Genomic DNA, 18,201 nt, shown 5'->3' with positions numbered 1-18,201 from the left:
GGTATAGGAGGGTAGTCCTGACTGCAGGAGTTGGGATTCATACATCTGCGTCTAAATGGAGCTTCTCTATGCAACTCCAACCTTTTTTGAGCAGACAAAGCAGATAAAATGATGTGCAAAGAGCTCCATGTACACCTACAAATCGTATTTATTCTGTGATAGGGTTGCAGACATTTTTCTTTAGTATAATATCCTTCTAGAGCAGAACTGAATGTTATTTCATTAACTCGTTACTCATCACCATATGATTCTTGTTAGTAGGATAGCATAAAGAGCTATAGCTCACAGAAGGTTATTAGTTCAGGAGATCCTGTGAGTGGAGTTCCACTCATGGAAGTCAGGAGAGGTGGTTTTTGTTCATTCCCTCTGCGCCCCCCACCTCTGTTACTGAGCGATGGAGAACCCTTGAGAACAGGAGACTGTAGTTAGAAAGGGAAAATGCCTCTACTCTACCAGATTGCCAGTCATTCACTGAAGGGCTACTTTGATCCAAGCCTAACAGTCCCAAATAAAAATCTTTTCTCAATCATTAACTGACTAAGTTGTTTACTGGTTCAACCATCTGCAGTATGTTTCAAACATTCCAAGTCACTGCTTTATGAGCAAAGGAGGTAAAACTCTTTCACATAAATCTCTTTTGGTAAATTCTGCCTTGAGAGGTTGAAAAATGTTGTAAAAATTCACAACAGCCAAATAACTGTCACACAAATGAAGATATAACAGAACATTCAGGAAACATTGGAATATATAAAACCAAATTTCTGAACTTGCTTAAGAGAATAACATGCATTGTATGGCTAACTTAACACATTAAGTTGTAATGTTCAGTATATTTACAGCATTTAGAGTTACAAAAGTCATCATTGTTAAGCCAATAATTATAAATATACATGTTCTAAATGTATGTTATATGTTGTCATTTGAAACTAGGTAAAAGCTAAAATAAGTGAAAATAGTAACTTTTTCTCTCTTTATTGTGAATTTAACAAAACAGAACAAAAATAAATTGTGAAAAAGAAAAACAAAGAATCATTACATACATAGTAATCATTTTTTTCATCAGATATACCATTCATTAAAAAAGGGGGAAAGTTCCATAACTTTTAATTCTGTCCACACTAATCATCATAAATTGGAAGGTTTCCACACCTTGACGCAAGCTTCTAAACTCTTTTGTATGTCAGTTTGTTCCTTGTGTGTGTCCACTTTCAAACATTTATCAGGTTCTTTCACTTGAGATTGTGTAGTACAGAGGTCATATTAGTGTATGCTTGGTCGACAAAATACTTGAAGATGTTCCGTATCTTGAAACATCTGCAAATACTTTTCCTATATCAAGCCCTATGGATAAAAACAAAAGTGTCTTATGGCACCTTTAAAAACAAACAAATTTATTTTGGAATAAGCTTTCCTGGAAGAGAACTCACATCATCATGTATTATCCTGAGTTGGCAGATATATAACACATACAGAGGTATACATATAGCAGAATAATTATAGACTGTAAACAGGACATGACATTCAAGATGTACAAATATGTAACATTTCTATGTGAAGTTAAATACGTAGAAAGAAACACGTTGGGTATAGAAATGTCACACTGTACCTCTTGCATTTTGTGCTCTTTGGCTCCACTGTTTACAGTTTTCTCTCTCTACTCTTACATGTATTGTGTATATCTGCTAACTGAGGTTAACGCTCCATACATCTGATGAGCTCTACTCCCTGAAAGCATACGTCACAGTAAGTCTGATAGTCTTTAAGGTGCCGCAAGACTCTTCCTTGTGTTTGCTAAAACAGACACAGGCCAGATCTACACCAAGAGGCTATAACACTTTGAAAACATTTTGAAAACTGTATATGGAGTGTGTCCTGGGCCCCAACTACTGTTATAAACCATTTCAAAGCAGTAGTGTGGATTCTGCCTAATAGAACTACCCCTCTGGGTTAAGTCCTAAGAATGTTGCTCAATAGTAATCCAGTCAAATGCAATAGGAATGCTATTATCACCAGAGATGCTATGTTTGAATCTTGGATCTTAGAAATGTACAGTAGTGTGAATTGGCTGTAAAAATTATTTACTATCATCGTCATCTAAGCCTTTATAGGGTGCTTTCAAGTGATAGGGTGCATCACATAAATTACCTTGTTTGTAATCTTTTGATCAACCATATAAGGTCGATCAGTATTATTTATCTCTACTTTAAAGAATATTTCATTCATTTCTGGAAGAGTTTGCCCCTCCTCCCCAATATCCCAATTTTCCTATTGCAGGCCTTGAAAAAAGGAAATGCCCCACCCATCATATTTTTAATGGGTTTTCACCTTTTTAAAATGGGACTTGAGTAATAGGAAGTGGAACAAAATACCTTGAAATGGTTTTAAACAGATAAACAAAACAAAAACAAAAGCCTGGAGTGTTAGAGGGACTACTGCTACAAGTACTTTCTACCTACTGATGTATCAGCTTCTTAAAAGCTGGGATATCCCAACCTTAGTTCCTTGCTTATCAAAAGCTGGAATTACCCCGTTTGTCTTTCCATCAGTCCTACCAATAACTCCATATAGCTGGCCATTTGGGCTACTTTGAATTCCCCCTCTCAGTAAATTTTCAACTGAAATATTTACCAAACTTGGTCTGTACAGCCCACCCTTCTGCCAGGGTTCCAAACAAGAGGCAAATTGACTCTTTATTGTTATGGTGATAGTGGGACTTAAGTCGTAGAAGGCTTCTTGGAAAGAGCAGGGAAAAGAGTCAGGGAGAACAATCCTATGATCCATAGGCAGCACATGGGAGGCCATACAATAGTTTGGTTTCCTGGGTCTGAAGCTGGAGACAGCACTCTGACCTCAGACCCACGAATCAGAGTTTCCCTCCCCTTCCCAGCCAACGTGGGGAGAACCGTGCTGGCTGCCTCTCCAAGTTGGCAAAGAAAATCTTGGAGAGGAGGGAAAGGGGGTGTTCCTGTGGGTGGGAAGGTGACTGGGGTGGGGGGCTGACTTATGAGGAATCCTCCAGCCTCCTCCCTTCCCCGCCCCAAAACCCCAGCTAGATGGGCAAAAAAGCCCAGTTAGCTAAATTCAGAGTGGGAGGAGCACAGTGGCAAAGATCACCTCTACCACATAGAGACTGTGAAGGCCTGAAAACCCCCAGAAATATTCAGTGAAAATAACTTTTTTCCAAAAAAATTTTAAAAAAATTCTGAGGACTGTTTTTGTCCCCACCCCCACCCGAAAAATGGAACAGCTTTGGAATATGAAATATTTTCTTCTAGAATTTAAGACCATGTATATCTATTGTTATCAGGCCTTTTCTTCCCCCAAAATGATTTCTAAAAACTAGATAATAAGAACACTTTTATAGAAAGATTAGAGATGTAAAATGTCTGGAAATAATGAAGCCATTGGGGAAATGTTTTTTTAAATCTCACTGTAAGATTCCAAGCATAGTTAGTTATTTCATTCCTTATTGAAATTATTAATCTAAAGTATATTTTAGTGATAGATATTTATGCTCAGTTTCTCAACATGTTCATTTTTGACAGTAAATGTGCATTCCTGGCAGTTTGGGTTTTGTTCTGTAGAGTCCCGTGTTTCTGATGCTGTAGCAGTCATTTAATGTAGTTCTAATCTATTCAGACAATAATTACAAATTTACTCACTAAGTTTACTTTTAAAAGTTTTAAAATATAATGATAAGTTATAATAAAACAACTTTAGGAACAGAAAGTCTGCTTTTGGTTTCTAAAGCAGCCCTTCCCAACATTCGGATGCTTTGGACTACAGTGCCCAGCATTCCTGACCGTTGGACATGCTGCCTGAGGCTGATGGGAGCAGAAACCAAAAATATCTGGAGGGCACCAGTTTGAGGAAGGCTGTCTTAAAGAAAGTGCCTTTAGATGTAAAGAGAGCTTAAAAAACCAACAACCAAGTATTGCTTATTTTTCAGTTTTCCCCAACATTTCCAAGTATTCCAGACCCTGCCCCCTCTGGGGGGAAAAACAGTTTTTTTCCATGGCTTCAAAATTTCCAGAAATTTTACATCTCTGCTGCTGCACCTCCCACTCTGCATTGGATGGCCGTAAGCCTCCAATTTTTTTAAAAAAAAACCATAGGATTGCGCCTTACATCTTGAAAAGCTACAGGGTATGTTTTCTTATTCATATTTTAGGGCAGGGGTCCCCAACAGGCCACGGACTGGTACCGGTCCGTGGCCTGTTAGGAACCGGGCCGTGCAGGTGAGCTGCTTTCACCCACCCACCCAGCCCAGCGTACCTGCGTGCAGGGCACCATCTCGCCTGCCCAGCCAAAGTGAAGCCAGGACGCTGGGGTGGGGTGGGCGGCTTCAGAACGGTGCGCCCAGCCGGAAGCCGCTTTGGGAGAACGACTTGCAGGCACACCATTCCGAAGCTGCTCGCCCGCCCCAGTGTCCTGGCTTCACTTCGGCTGGGTGCCCACCCAGTTGAAGCGAAGCCAGGACACTGGAGTGGGGGGGTGGGTGTGGCTTCCCAAAACCATCCCCATAACCCACCCACCGCAGTCTGTGGAAAAATTGTCTTCCGTGAAACCGGTCCCTGGTGCCAAAAGGGTTGGGGACCGCTGTTTTAGGGAACTCTAAGGGATATATTGCTGTAATATCACAATTTCTCAAACTGCCCTTCTTGCGGAAGATCTTTCTGGAAATCAGCAAGATTGAGCTTTAAATGTGCCTATTAAATAGAGAGTATCGCAGGGTAATCGGGTACCACTGGAACATGTGTATTACACTTAGTACACAAGGCACCTGATTACCAGGGGTGGTCCTTATTTTCTGGTACCTGTTCTGAATAAATCACGGTCTCAGTTTTGCCCTGTAGTGTGTTAAATTTTTGTTCATGCCGTGTTACAGTTTTGATAGTGTTCACACAGGTTTACAGATATAGAAAACAAAGATACGATCATATGTATAGACACATTTTTCATCTGCCCCTTTAATGCCTATTTCACCCTCACCCTAATCTCCCCCAGTTGTTGTTCTTGTCTCCTTTTCAGTTCAGCATTATTTTCTCATTGCTCTCTGGACTGAATATCTTGTTTGTAAATAGACTTTACTTCCCTCACTGTCCTGAGTGGATTGATTAGATAGTTCACTCAACTGTTTCTCAAGAGAGCAAGTTATATTGCCTCCTTTTTCTAGCTGGGTTCCTGCATCTTCAACAATTGCAAGACAGGAAAAACATTGAAAAGGTGATGCCTTGCTTTTCATCACTGCATCTCCATGGTAGGAAAAGCTTCAGCTGTTGAATTTCTGTTCATCATGCCGTTATTAAGTGCAAACCTTTCTACCTGGAGAAACTTTGCTTCTACGAGACAGATGAGGAAAGTTTCCTGTTGCTGTTCTCTATTAGGACAGGGGGACTTGCATTTTTTGCAGAGATTATAATTAATTCTGAAGATAGATGCTTAAAAGAGAGTTTTAAGTAAGGTTGCAATTCTAAATTGAGTTACTTTGATATAAATCTTTAAACCAGCGGAACTTCTAAGTAAATATGTTTAGTAACAGAGAATTCATGTGAAACAGAGGGGGATTGTTGTTTAAATTTCTAATATGAAAGACAAAATCTACTTTGCCCCTCTTTTCTCATTTCTTTTTATTTTACCGCTGTTGGGCATTTGTTGCCACCTTCCTACAGACATCCTCATATTCTTAGGTGATGGTGTAGAAGGGCCATATATCTTCCTGAATTCTATTTGTATTTCCATTAATAGGAAGAAAATATTGCATGTGCATGGGAATTCATGTTTAAGAAATGATTCTGTTGCTATCCACTTTTTCTCTTATGCAATATCCTACTAAACAAAACTTTTCTTACTGTTTTGATTTCTGTTAATTTATTTTTCCCTGGAAGCTAAGCGAAGCCAGTCTATCAGCAACTGTGCTCATCTCTGTGAGGCTTTGCCAGTCACTAAAAGTGTACCTCTTCTCCTTCACACTGTGAGCTCTATCTTACCTGGTATCTCTTATACTTCTTACTCTCACACTCTTTCAGGTATGATATTTAAAACTGTTTTGCTTCTGAATATTCTTTATTTTTAATCCTGTGTCTTACATGCAGCATTCTGAATGTAGATATTTTTTTATAATACTGTATTTTGAACAAAAACAGTAATGTGTTATATAGAAGTTCTAACCAAAAAGCAAGTATCTGTTATCTAAAATTCCAAATTCTGTAAAGCAGCTTCTGTGATCTCATAGTTGCTTTTCTAGATGTGTCCTGGTTCACTTATCCTTGAACAATACTTACTGTACCAGCTCTGTTAATACACTTATAGACTTACTCCTCTTCTCCCCTTTCCTCCCTATTTTTTTTTGACACTTGTGCATTCACAGTCTGGGTGAAACACCTTACCTCATGACCTTAATATAGATTTGATAACAAGCAAGGAATATCAATGAAGACTTGTGAAATAATAGAAAATCCCACAGTAGTAAAATGTTTGATATAGCTAGTAGGGCACACAAACTGAATGCAAAAAGTGCAGTAAATTGATGGAAGGTACCTTACTTTGCCCAGTACAAGAATAAAAGAAGTTGAGAAAAAAGTTCTTTAGGCCCACCCAGCAAGGACCAACATGACTGAATGATACAAACAGCCTCCAAAGAAAGTGTAAGCCTATTTAAAGCATTTTACCATCTCCAAAAATACATGAGAGATAGAACACAGGTTTAAACTGGGGTTCACAAAACTAATTGTGCCCTGAACCAAACATCACTATATAATGAATTCAAAACATCAAATGTCTATTGGGATCTGTACTTCCTTGTATTTTGCTGATTATCAGAACTGGATGCGTTCCCAAAGAACTGGAGTCACATCTCTGGGACGCTCTGATACTAAAACTGCAAACAGCTAGACATGATACTAAACTGAAACATTTACTGTGAAGAGTTCAGGAGGAAAGGAAAAGAGGTCAGTTAACATCCGGAACACTTCTAATGATGCTTACATCCGGCAAAAATATCTGTCCATGAAAACATAGGCATTTAGCCACAGCAAATTAGTTTCTAGATATTTTATTAAAAACAACAACCTGAAAGTAAGTTTGAAGTTACAAGTTGTACATTAGTGTTTTGCTGGGAATTTGCTGTTTCCCATGACAAGCTGTGGTAGAATAATGAATGGAAACGGAAGAAATATATACACATTTGCTTAAATGTCATAAGTTGCAGATGTCTGTTGCAGAAGTCAGTACTCAGTGCTGGTGAAGATTTTTTTTTAACCTTCAAAGAGGTAGAGGTTATTGCAGAATATGCTCAGCTCTGTATGACATGTGTATGTATTACATGCATACATGGTTTTTGGACTAGCTTCCACAAGGGTATCAGAATTGAGAAGAGTACTTCCACAACAGCTGCTAAGCTGACATTTGGTGTACACAAAATCCAAGATAGCCTGGGTATTAGAGTAGAAAAACATAATGTTTTTATGTCTAATGTTCAAAACGTGGGATGTGAAAGTACTTCACAGCTGCAATTATGGTTGGAAGAAGCTCAATTTACAAGGAAGGGACAACTTTTGGATAGTTTCTAATTTTATTTATTAATTTACGCAATGTATATACCACTCTGCATTAATAAAATATCCAAGCGGTGAACAATAAATAAAAAAAAATAATATTAATAATAATTGAAATACAGAATTAAAATCTTTAAAATCAGAATGTGCCCATTTTAATCCTTCTGCTGCTTGCCTCTTCTCACTTTCAGTTCACACCCCATTCCCATCATTTTGCAGTGTAGGAATAATGACTGAGGTTCCCAGATCACCATTCACCACCAAAGTGTAGAAAAATTCTAAGTGATAGTTAACATTTTACTTTGTTTTCCTTATTAATTGAAAAAGAAGGTACAAATGAATTAATGATATAAATGTTGCATAGCTTTTATTCATATTAGGCTTGGGCATGTGTAATTTTTATATGATTGAAACATTTTTATATCAATCCTTACAGAAGCGGAAGAATATCAGCAATCAGAAAATGGAGCTGAATACTATCAACAGGGATATTTATCAGCAACAGACTGCAATGGTTCATTTTTGGACCAGGAACAATTAACTCGAAGCAGTAGCACCTCAGATATTCGAGACCAATGCAATGCTGATGTTTTTCAAGGTAATTTAGAAGTTATAGGAGCTGCCTCTCTCAACATCATATTTAACCATCTCAATGAGGAAGAACCCTTGTTTGGTATGAAATTATTTTGTGTAACAATGCTTAAAGCACATTAAACTCCATGTGCTTCGTTTTTTACTATTTATATTGTGTTCTGCTATATTGTCTACTATGCTATGCTAGCATCTTAAAAAGGCAACAGCTCTGATTTTTCACCAGAATGTTGGATGTGTAACTTTAAATAGAGTAGATATTAACAGTGACTTGCCAAGAAAGTTGATTTCAGTCTTTTACACTGGAGTAACACTGGTTAAATGCTTTGGTATTGTCCATTCTTGTATAATAAATAAAAAGTAATAGCTTAGGCTGAAATCTTATTCCCACCTACTTGAAAGTAAGACCTATTGAACTCAGTAGAGCTGACTGTCAGCCCATGTTGGGCCTGGGGAAATGCTTCCAAATTACATATTAACAATTTATAAGCTTTTAAAGTTTCAGCAAAGAATGTCATAGAATGCAAGAGTCCTCTTAACCAGTCATATTCTAAAATCTCAGTGCTCATATTGTTTTAGAGAACAAGCCTAAGAAATTGATAGAAAGTTTTGCTTTCAGAGCCTTCCGTCTGTCTTGCGCTCTGCCTTCAGAACCGGGCAGAGAGAGAAGCGACAGACGTTTCTACCGTTTCCTATTCCTTCATGTTGCTCTTTAGAACTTTCCAGCTCACTCAACTCACCTTGGAATGGGAAATGAAGAGTCTTTAGATCTTGTAGATCTGTATCTCTCCATCCCCCTCCATGCTCTTGCTGTTGTATTTTCTGTGGCTGCTGGGTGTGTGTAGAGAAATGACCAGTTGGATTTCCTCACCTAAGGTCTACAGCCACAGGAGGGGAAATCCATTGTATCCTATGATTCGTGGGATCTCTTCCAGGGATTGTAGATTTGCTCTGTAACGTAACTACTGTTTTAAGCCGTCACAATACCACAACTGTAGTACATTAAAGCCATCAATTTCCCTTAAAGTTTAAACTTGGTTGGAAAGAAACATGGTTGTTAATGTTGATTTTACAGTTCAAAATTTAATCTCAGCTCTGGCATTAAAAACAATTAATACTTGAAAGCTCATGTTATTTTTTGACAATTAAAAAGCAAACAAACCCTAATCAGCTAGTAAACATTTCTGTAGGCGGCATTTTATTTATGTTTAGTTCACTTCCTTATTTATTTATTATACTTATATACCGCCCCCATAGCCAGAGCTCTCTGGGCGGTTTACAGAAATTCTAAAATTGAGATAAAAACAAGTATACAAAATTTAAAATTTTAAAACTCAGAACATGCACACATTAAGCATTAAAAACCATTATAAAAACTAAACATGTGGGTGATTAAGATGTGCCGCCATATGCCTGGGCAATGAGGAAAGTCTTAACCTGGCACCGGAAAGATAGCAGCGTTGGTTCCAGGCGAGCTTCGTCAGGGAGATTGTTCCATAGTCTGGGGGCCACCACCGAAAAGGCCCTGTCCTCGAGCGTCTCTCGGAGTAGGCACCCGGAGGAGGATCTTAGATGTTGAACGTAGTGACCGGGTATATTCACGTCGGGAGAGGCGTTCCAACAGGTATTGTGGTCCCAAGCCATGTAAGGCTTTATAGGTCAAAACCAGCACCTTGAATTGGGCTCGGAAACACACAGGCAGCCAGTGCAAGCGGACCGGAGCAGGTGTTATATGGTCGAACCTTCTGGTTCCCGAAATCAATCTGGCCGCTGCATTTTGCTGCATTTTGTTCCGAGCTGCAGCTTCCGAACTGTCTTCAAAGGCAGCCCTACGTAGAGTGCATTGCAGTAATCTAACTTGGAGGTTACCAGAGCATGGACAACTGAAGCCAGGTTATCCCTGTCCAGATAGGGGCATAGCTGGGCCACCAACCGGAGTTTGTAAAAGGCACTCCATGCCACTGAGGACACCTGAGCCTCAAGTGACAATGATGGATCTAAAAGAACCCCCAACCTCCTTTCATCCCAACTTCCTGTAATCCCAACGTTTAATGAGAGACTCGCTGGTAGATTATAGTATATAGTATGTGCATGGTTTACAAAACGTCATGGTTACTAGGACAGAATAATGAAACAACAGTTCATTGTTGATAATCCATTCCTGAATTAAGCATTTTGACTTTTTAAAAAATACATTTTCATTTTCCACTGCAGTTAGAAAAACGGAAAGCTCACAGAATTTAACTTCAGAAACTAAAGGGATTATCAGCAAGGACAGTACAGTGGAAGAAGTAAGTTGGAATAAAAATGTTTGTGATGCATATAAAAATAAGAGTATTATATTTGTATTTTATTATATTAAAAAGCCTTTTAAAGGGGTAACTTAAATGGGAAAGTTTTGTCATTTCTATAAAATAAGGAAACTGTAACTTTGAGGGACACACATGAGGAATTTGTTTTGGGGGGAAAAGCAGTGACAACAACTTTGAGACTTGGATCTATGGAACTCACTGCTACAGGTTTTAATAATGTTCCCAATTAGATCTCACTGTTAAGGAATGCTGCCATGGCTGTAAAAAAGTTTAACAGCTGCCACCAAAATAAACCCTTTCTACCTAAAAGAAACTCAGGCCTTAGCTAGACCTAAGGTTTATCCCGGGATCATCCCGGGGTCATCCCTGTTCATATAATCATAGAATAGTAGATTTGGAAGGGGCCTACAAGACCATCGAGTCCTACCCCCTGCTCAATGCAGGAATCCACCCTAAAGCATCCCTGACAGATGGTTGTCCAGCTGCCTCTTGAAGGCCTCTAGTGTGGGAGAGCCCACAACCTCCTTAGGTAACTGATTCCATTGTCGTACTGCTCTAACAGTCAGGAAGTTTTTCCTGATGTCCAGCTGGAATCTGGCTTCCTTTAACTTGAGCTTGTTATTCCGTGTCCTGCACTCTGGGAGGATCAAGAAGAGATCCTGGGTAAATGACACACAGGATATCCTGGGAGCAGGCAGGAACGACCCCAGGACAATTCTGAGGTCTAGCTAAGGCCTCAGTTGGCGTGGAATTGATACCACCGCTAGAGATAATATTTCAAAATGCACAAAAGATGTTTTTAATGGGAATTTTACAAAAAGGAATAAAATGCCACTCTTTAAATAGTAGATTGAAATCACTTAAAGGTTCTTGAATTAAGTATGCTTGGTTATGTTCCTAATTTGTAAGAGTCTTCCACAGCTAAAAAAGTTTTCAATAGCTTTTCTTCAGACCAGCTTTCTCCAAGCTCCACCCCAGCCAGGTACTGTATACCAGTCTTCGTAATGTTAGTGCTAGGATCCCTCTGTCTGGAAGCACCCATACTACATGGTTCCTGCTTCTTCTGGCTTTAGGATGATTCAGCTATTTAAGGGACTGCTTCCTGATGTTCCCTCTGATCAGACATCTGGTGCTTCCAAATGGAAAGGCATTGTGTACTTATTCTGTCTTAACGGATTTTCTGTGGTAAGAAAAAAGACAGAAGAAGCAATGGAAAATCACAAAAAGTCTATGAGTGGAAAATTATGTAGCCTGGAACACACCCCTCCAAATGTCTGTGAGTGAGGCAGAATGATGACACCATAAAAGCCTTGTCTGGAAGCACGCATAAAATGTATTATTATATATAAATGTATTATTATCTAAATGTATGTATTACCTAAAATGTATTATTATTATTATTATTATTATTATTATTATTATTATTATTTACATTTTTATACCACCCAATAGCCGAAGCTCTCTGGGTGGTTCACAAAAATTGAAACCATGAAGAGCATAAAAACAACCAACAAATTTAAAACACACATACAAAATACAATATAAAAAGCACAACCAGAATAAAACCACACAGGAAAAATTAATATAGGTTAAAATATGAGATTAAGTTAAATTAGGTGTTAAATACTGAGAAAATAAAAAAGGTCTTCAGCTGGCGACGGAAAGAAAACAATGTAGGTGCCAAGCGAACCTCTCTGGGAAGCTTGTTCCACAGCCGGGGTGCCACAGCAGAGAAGGCCCTCCTCCTAGTAGCCACCTGCCTCACTTCCTTTGGCAGGGGCTCACGGAGAAGGGCCCCTGTAGATGATCTTAAGGTCCGGGCAGGCACGTATAACCTGGTTTGCTTATAAGTTACCATTTTTTGTATATTAAATGTTTAAAACACCATCTGTTCTACTCAATAAAATACCTTCGAGTTTAGAATTAGCAAAAGTTTTGAACAAGACAAAATTAATTGGGATTATGCACCTACATTAACTTTTGATATTAAAAAGGATGTAAACCACACAGTGATTTTTTTTTCCTCTTGAAATTTCTCATGCAGGCAAGCAATACTTCCACTGAATTAGATCTCAGAACAGACATGCAGCAGTCACACGGAAGTCACATAGATAAAGAAAAGAGTGAGTTTCAATAGGTTATATGCTTGTTATTCTGTTGGATTGATTGGTGGTAAAACACATTGATGTTATTAATTGCGTCTATTATAATATTTTATTTTTAATTAATTCAGTTTCTTTTTGAAGAAAATCGTATTTTGGTGAACTATTTTGTTTTGAAGGTGAAAGTATTTGCAGTGATACCTCTATTGGATACAATAATGACGTAGACATCACTTTGGCTCCCTGGCAAGCATGTGAGGAAAACCAAGATGTCAACATGCCAAGTGATATTTCTGTTGATCCAGATGCACGCCACTGGTTGCACCTGAATCCTTCAAATGCTACCAATTTAACAGGTATGTATGTTGTAGGAAGTGTGCTGTGTGTGTGTGTGAGAGAGAGAGAGAGAGAAAGCAAGAGCGCTCATGCCCACTCTTACATGTTTTCTTGTTACACAAGAGTTGATAACAAATTAGGCTTCATAAAATGCACAGTCTTAGAAGGCCCAGCTCTTTGTGCGGGGACTTCTGTTACCTGACTGAGCTCAGCCTGATAGTAAGCTGCTAAACTTAATCAAAACTGTACCAGAGAAAGATGAACAGCTTTAGACCTTGTCTTACCCGAATAACATTCTTCAGCTCTAGAAATCTATTTGAGAAATTGCTATGTCCTTTACCTACAAGCAAAACATACTTGTAGGTAAAGGGAAGGCCATGACATTAATTCCTACCATGCACACTAGTTGAAATCTTCCCCTTCTGCTTTGTCCTGTACAAAGGTTCGCCCTGTTCTTCTTTTCCCAGACCCTGGGTCGGGGGTGAAGGGGGCGGAGGGGAAAACAGATTGAAGTAAGAAGGTATTATGTATTCTCACTTTTTACAAATCATTTTGTGTGTATGTTTCCCAGTGTCCCATTAAAGTAACCCCTCAGGTTGGACTGAAAACCTGATGCACCCATAGTCATTCTCATTACAAATTATTTTGAATTATTTGGCATACGTGGAGAAACTATTCTCTTTGAGAGAAATCCACAATAAGAGAAGCGCCTGCGGGGGGTGGGGGTGAGGAATCATGTTCCTTTTGGGGGCAAGTTTCCCAAAAGTATCATAGAGGAGTAGAATTGGGAGGGGCCTATAAGGCCATTGAGTCCAACACACACACCCTCAATGCAGGAATCCACCTTAAAGCATCCCTGACAGATGGTTGTCCAGCTGCCTCTTGAAGGCCTCTAGTGTGGGAGAGCCCACAACCTCCCTAGGTACCTGATTCCATTGTCGTACTGCTCTAACAGTCAGGAAGTTTTTCCTGATGTCCAGCTGGAATCTGGCTTCCTTTCACTTGAGCCTGTTATTACGTGTCCTGCACTCTGGGAGGATCGAGAAGAGATCCTGGCCCTCCTCTGTGTGACAACTTTTCAAGTATTTGAAGAGTGCTATCAGGTCTCCCCTCAATCTTCTCTTCTCCAGGCTAAACATGCCCAGTTCTTTCAGTCTCTCCTCATAAGGATTTGTTTCCAGTCCCCTGATCAAACTCTGCTGGTCTATGTTGTTATTTGCATAGATCCCCTTCTCTTGTGTGCCAAATGTGTGGCTGGTGGGAGCATAACCAGCATGGGCTCACAACCCGATGTGTTCTTTGCATGCATCTAACCCCTTCTCTCCCCCCCCCACCCCATGCAAGTCTATTGTTCCCCGCCTTAATCCAGAGGGAGAGGCGGGTAAGAAATAAATAAATAAATATATGATGATGATGATGATGATGATGATGATGATGATGATGATGCAATATAATTTCCTTCCTGTTTATATTTATTTTCCTGCCAAGCAGTTGTCCTAGGGACACCGCATATGTCTCCTTAAGGGACAGGTGCAAGCCCTCAGATGTTTGATAGTCTGGAGGGATTAGAGCAATTCTTGAGCCTTATTGTCTGAGATATAATGTTGATGATGTAACTCTTTGGGGATATGTTGCTTCTGTAGCACTAGAGGGTGCTGAAAACCCACTAATCAGCCACTAGGTCTGAGGAACGCTACAATGAATGAGTGAATCAGTAAAAAAAACCCGCTATTCAAAATCTCCAGGTTTTGCTGTTTTTTGTTTTAACGTCTTGTTTGTAGCTTTGATGAAATCTGTTTTATCTCCCCCTTTTTTTGTTTTGTTTTGTGGCTATTTGTTCTAGAATCCTATTACCAAACTTTCCCAATGTAAATGTTGGTGTTAGGGCAGAAATGCACTCCTACAGAAATGTGTACATTTTGAACATGAATATTATATTAATCACAACTTTTGTGAGTGTGATATTCTAAATACAATATGTGCTAGCCATTTAATATTGAGTGGGAGATTTTGTAGCCAAAACCTTCAAATATGTATTGTGACAATGCTGGATGGACAGAAAATGTGGGTTAATTACTTTAATTAATTGTAACTTGATTAATTCTACTAACAGAACCCAATCTCTTTTTTTGTAGTAGAGAACTATAACTGAGGATTTGTATTTGTTTCAAACTGAAACAATTTTAACATGTTTTGTTGGAACCACCCCACCCCACCCCACAATTAGGTAGTCTTCGTTTGTTTAAGGGGTCCCCTTCCATTTCCTCATATAGTGGTACAAGGCCTTGTGGGCAGCTGTTGAGGAGGTGACCATGATACTCTGGTGGCTTCTTCCAAGAGTACATTGTTGCAGCCCCAGGGAGGCTTATGGGCTAGAATGGTATAGTGCAGTGGTTCCCAAAGTGGGCAGTACCACCCCCTTGGGCGCGGTGGGATTGCATAGGGGGGCGTTAAGAGGCAAGGGGGCGGCGGGGGGGCGCTAAGAGGCAAAGGGGCGGCAGGGGGCGCTCCAGGAGTTTTGGTTACAGAAGGAAATTTCTGATCGCTATCCTGCACGACGGAGAGTGGTTCAGAAGCTCTTGGTTGCATTTCCAACATCATATTTGGTGGGATGTGGTTTTAGTGTGGTCTGCCTACTTCTCCCCAAGCAAACAAATCAACTCCAGATTACTAAACATGGTGATTTAAGACTCATGTTAAGTGACTTTAAACCAGACATTGGGAAACTGGTATCACTTCATCAAGCCCATCCATCACATTAAGAATTTACAGAATCGTGAGGTACTCCACCCTAGTTACTAAATGTGATCTCTAATATTCTTGCTAAATTACTATCAGACTTTGAAAAGATGATACCACTGGATCAAGTTCATCAATTATGTTTAATTGAATAAACTAAAACAATGTAATTGGATTTTGAATAAATTTTCAATTAATTGTTACTGTTTTGAATTTTATTTATTTTATTTTTATTTTTTTATTTATTACATTTTTATACCGCCCAATAGCCGAAGCTCTCTGGGTGGTTCACAAAAATTAAAACCACAATAAAACAACCAACAGGTTAAAAGCACAATTACAAAATACAGTATAAAAAGCACAACCAGGATAAAACCACACAGCAAAATTGATATAAGATTAAAATACAGAGTTAAAACAGTAAGATTTAAATTTAGGTTAAAATTAAGTGTTAAAATATTGAGAGAATAAAAAGGTCTTCAGCTGGCGACGAAAGCAGTATAGTGTAGGCGCCAGGCGGACCTCTCTGGGGAGCTCATTCCACAACCGGGGTGCTACAGCAGAGAAAGACCTCCTTCTGGTAGCCACTTGCCTCACTTCCTTTGGCAGGGGCTCACGGAGAAGGGCTCCTGTAGATGATCTTAAGGTCCGGGCAGGTACATATGGGAGGAGGCGTTCCTTCAATTAACCTGGCCCCAAACCATTTAGGGCTTTAAATGTCAATACCAGCACTTTGAATCGGGCCTGGACCTGGACTGGCAGCCAATGAAGCTGGAAAAGGACTGGCGTAATGTGATCTCGCCGGCCAGTCCCTGTTAGTAAACGGGCTGCCCTATTTTGTACCAGCTGAAGCTTCCGGACCATTTTCAAAGGCAGCCCCACGTATAACACATTGCAGTAATCCAAGCGAGAGGTTATCAGAGCATGGATAACTGTAGCTAGGCTATCTCTGTCCAGATAAGGGCGTAGTTGGTATATCAACCTAAACTGATAAAAGGTGCTCTTTGCCACTGAGTTCACCTGTGCCTCAAGTGACAGTTCTGGATCCAAGAGCACCCCCAAACTACGGACCCGATCCTTTAGGGAGAGTGCAACCCCGTCCAGGACCTCCAACTCCCAGCTCAGACAACCTATCCAGTAGGATACCATGGTCGATGGTATCGAAGGCCGCTGAGAGGTCCAGGAGAACCAACAGGGTCACACTCCCCCTGTCTCTCTCCCGACAGAGGTCATCCCACAGGGCGTCCAAGGCAGTTTCCGTTCCAAAACCAGGCCTGAAACCCGATTGAAATGGATCTAGATAATCCATTTCATTCAAGAGTGCCTGGAGTTGTCCTACAACCACCCGCTCAAGCACCTTGCCCAGGAAAGGGATATTAGCCACCAGCCTGTAGTTGTTAACGTTCTCCAGGTCCAGATTAGGCTTCTTCAGGAGTGGTCTAATTACCGCCTCTTTTAAAGAGGCCGGCACCACTCCCTCTCACAACCTCCTGGACCCATTCACAACCTCCTGGACCCAGCCGGCGACCCCCCCTTACTTTATGTAATGAGCCACGAAGGGCAAGGGTCAAGCACACAGGTGGTCGACCGGACTTGGCCAAGCATCTTGTCCACATCCTCGGGCTTCAATAACTGAAACTCATCCAATAAAACTGAACTGGACGGCTCTCCGAACACCTCTACTAGTGGAACTGCATTAAGTGTGATGTCCAATTCATGACGAATCTGAGCGACTTTATCTTCAAAGTGCCGTGCAAACTCGTCGCAGCGTGCTACCGAGGGTTTAACTATCTCACGCCCTGGCCCAGAGTGTAACAGGCCGCGAACCACCCGGAAAAGCTCCGCCGGACGACACTGAGAAGACGCAATGCTGGTGGAAAAGAACTGCCTCTTTGCCACCCTCACCGCCACAGAGTAGGCTCGATAGTGAGCTCTAACCCGTGTTCGATCAGACCCAGCACAAGTTTTCCTCCACCTGCGTTCTAGCCGTCTCCCCTCTTGCTTCATTGTCCTCAGCCCAGGAGCTGACCAGGCTCTGCTCAGAGGAAGAGGATGCTTGGGCGCGATCGTGTCAACTGCCCGAGTCATCTCTGCATTCCACAGAGCGACCTGGGCTTCGACAGGAGCACCGGCCATATCAGCAGGAAAATCCCCCAGAGCCCTCTGGAATCCATCGGAGTCCATTAGCCTCCGGGGGCGGACCATTTTAATAGGCCCCCCACCCTTGCAGAGGGGAAAGGCTGCCGAGAGTCTAAACCTCAATAGGAAGTGATCCGACCATGACAAGGGGGTAGATGTTAGTTCCCCCACTTCCAGATCACCATCCTCCTGTCCAGTCGAGAAAACCAGATCAATCGTGTGTCCTTTTACATGCGTTGGGCCAGTAACATGTTGAGACAGCCCCATGGTTGTCATGGCAGCCATGAAGTCCTGAGCCACTCCGGATACAGCGGCCTCGGCATGGAAGTTGAGATCCCCCAGAACCACCATCCTGGGGGTCCTCAACACCAGGTCCGAGACAACCTCCGTCAGCTCAGGCAGGGAGACTGTTGGACAGCGGGGTGG

The 18,201-nt window shown here is 40.8% G+C and overlaps 1 protein-coding gene across 2 annotated transcripts in view; it reads left to right on the top strand.

Annotated features, from left to right (window-relative positions):
- The window catches only part of RALGAPA2 (Ral GTPase activating protein catalytic subunit alpha 2), a 212,842-nt gene that overhangs the window by 51,471 nt on the left and 143,170 nt on the right, over positions 1-18,201 (top strand). Inside the window, exons 17-21 of one of the 2 annotated variants that reach the window (XM_063130175.1) lie at positions 5,889-6,029; positions 7,993-8,154; positions 10,362-10,438; positions 12,504-12,582; positions 12,741-12,917. In XM_063130175.1, the coding sequence (XP_062986245.1) occupies positions 5,889-6,029; positions 7,993-8,154; positions 10,362-10,438; positions 12,504-12,582; positions 12,741-12,917 (636 nt within the window). The remainder of the gene's footprint in view (positions 1-5,888; positions 6,030-7,992; positions 8,155-10,361; positions 10,439-12,503; positions 12,583-12,740; positions 12,918-18,201) is intronic. The other variant, XM_063130176.1, reaches the window with a different exon arrangement.

Source organism: Elgaria multicarinata, chromosome 7 (assembly GCF_023053635.1).
Source record: "Elgaria multicarinata webbii isolate HBS135686 ecotype San Diego chromosome 7, rElgMul1.1.pri, whole genome shotgun sequence".
Classification (NCBI taxonomy): Eukaryota; Metazoa; Chordata; class Lepidosauria; order Squamata; family Anguidae; genus Elgaria; species Elgaria multicarinata.
This window is presented reverse-complemented; position numbering and strand designations above follow the sequence as displayed.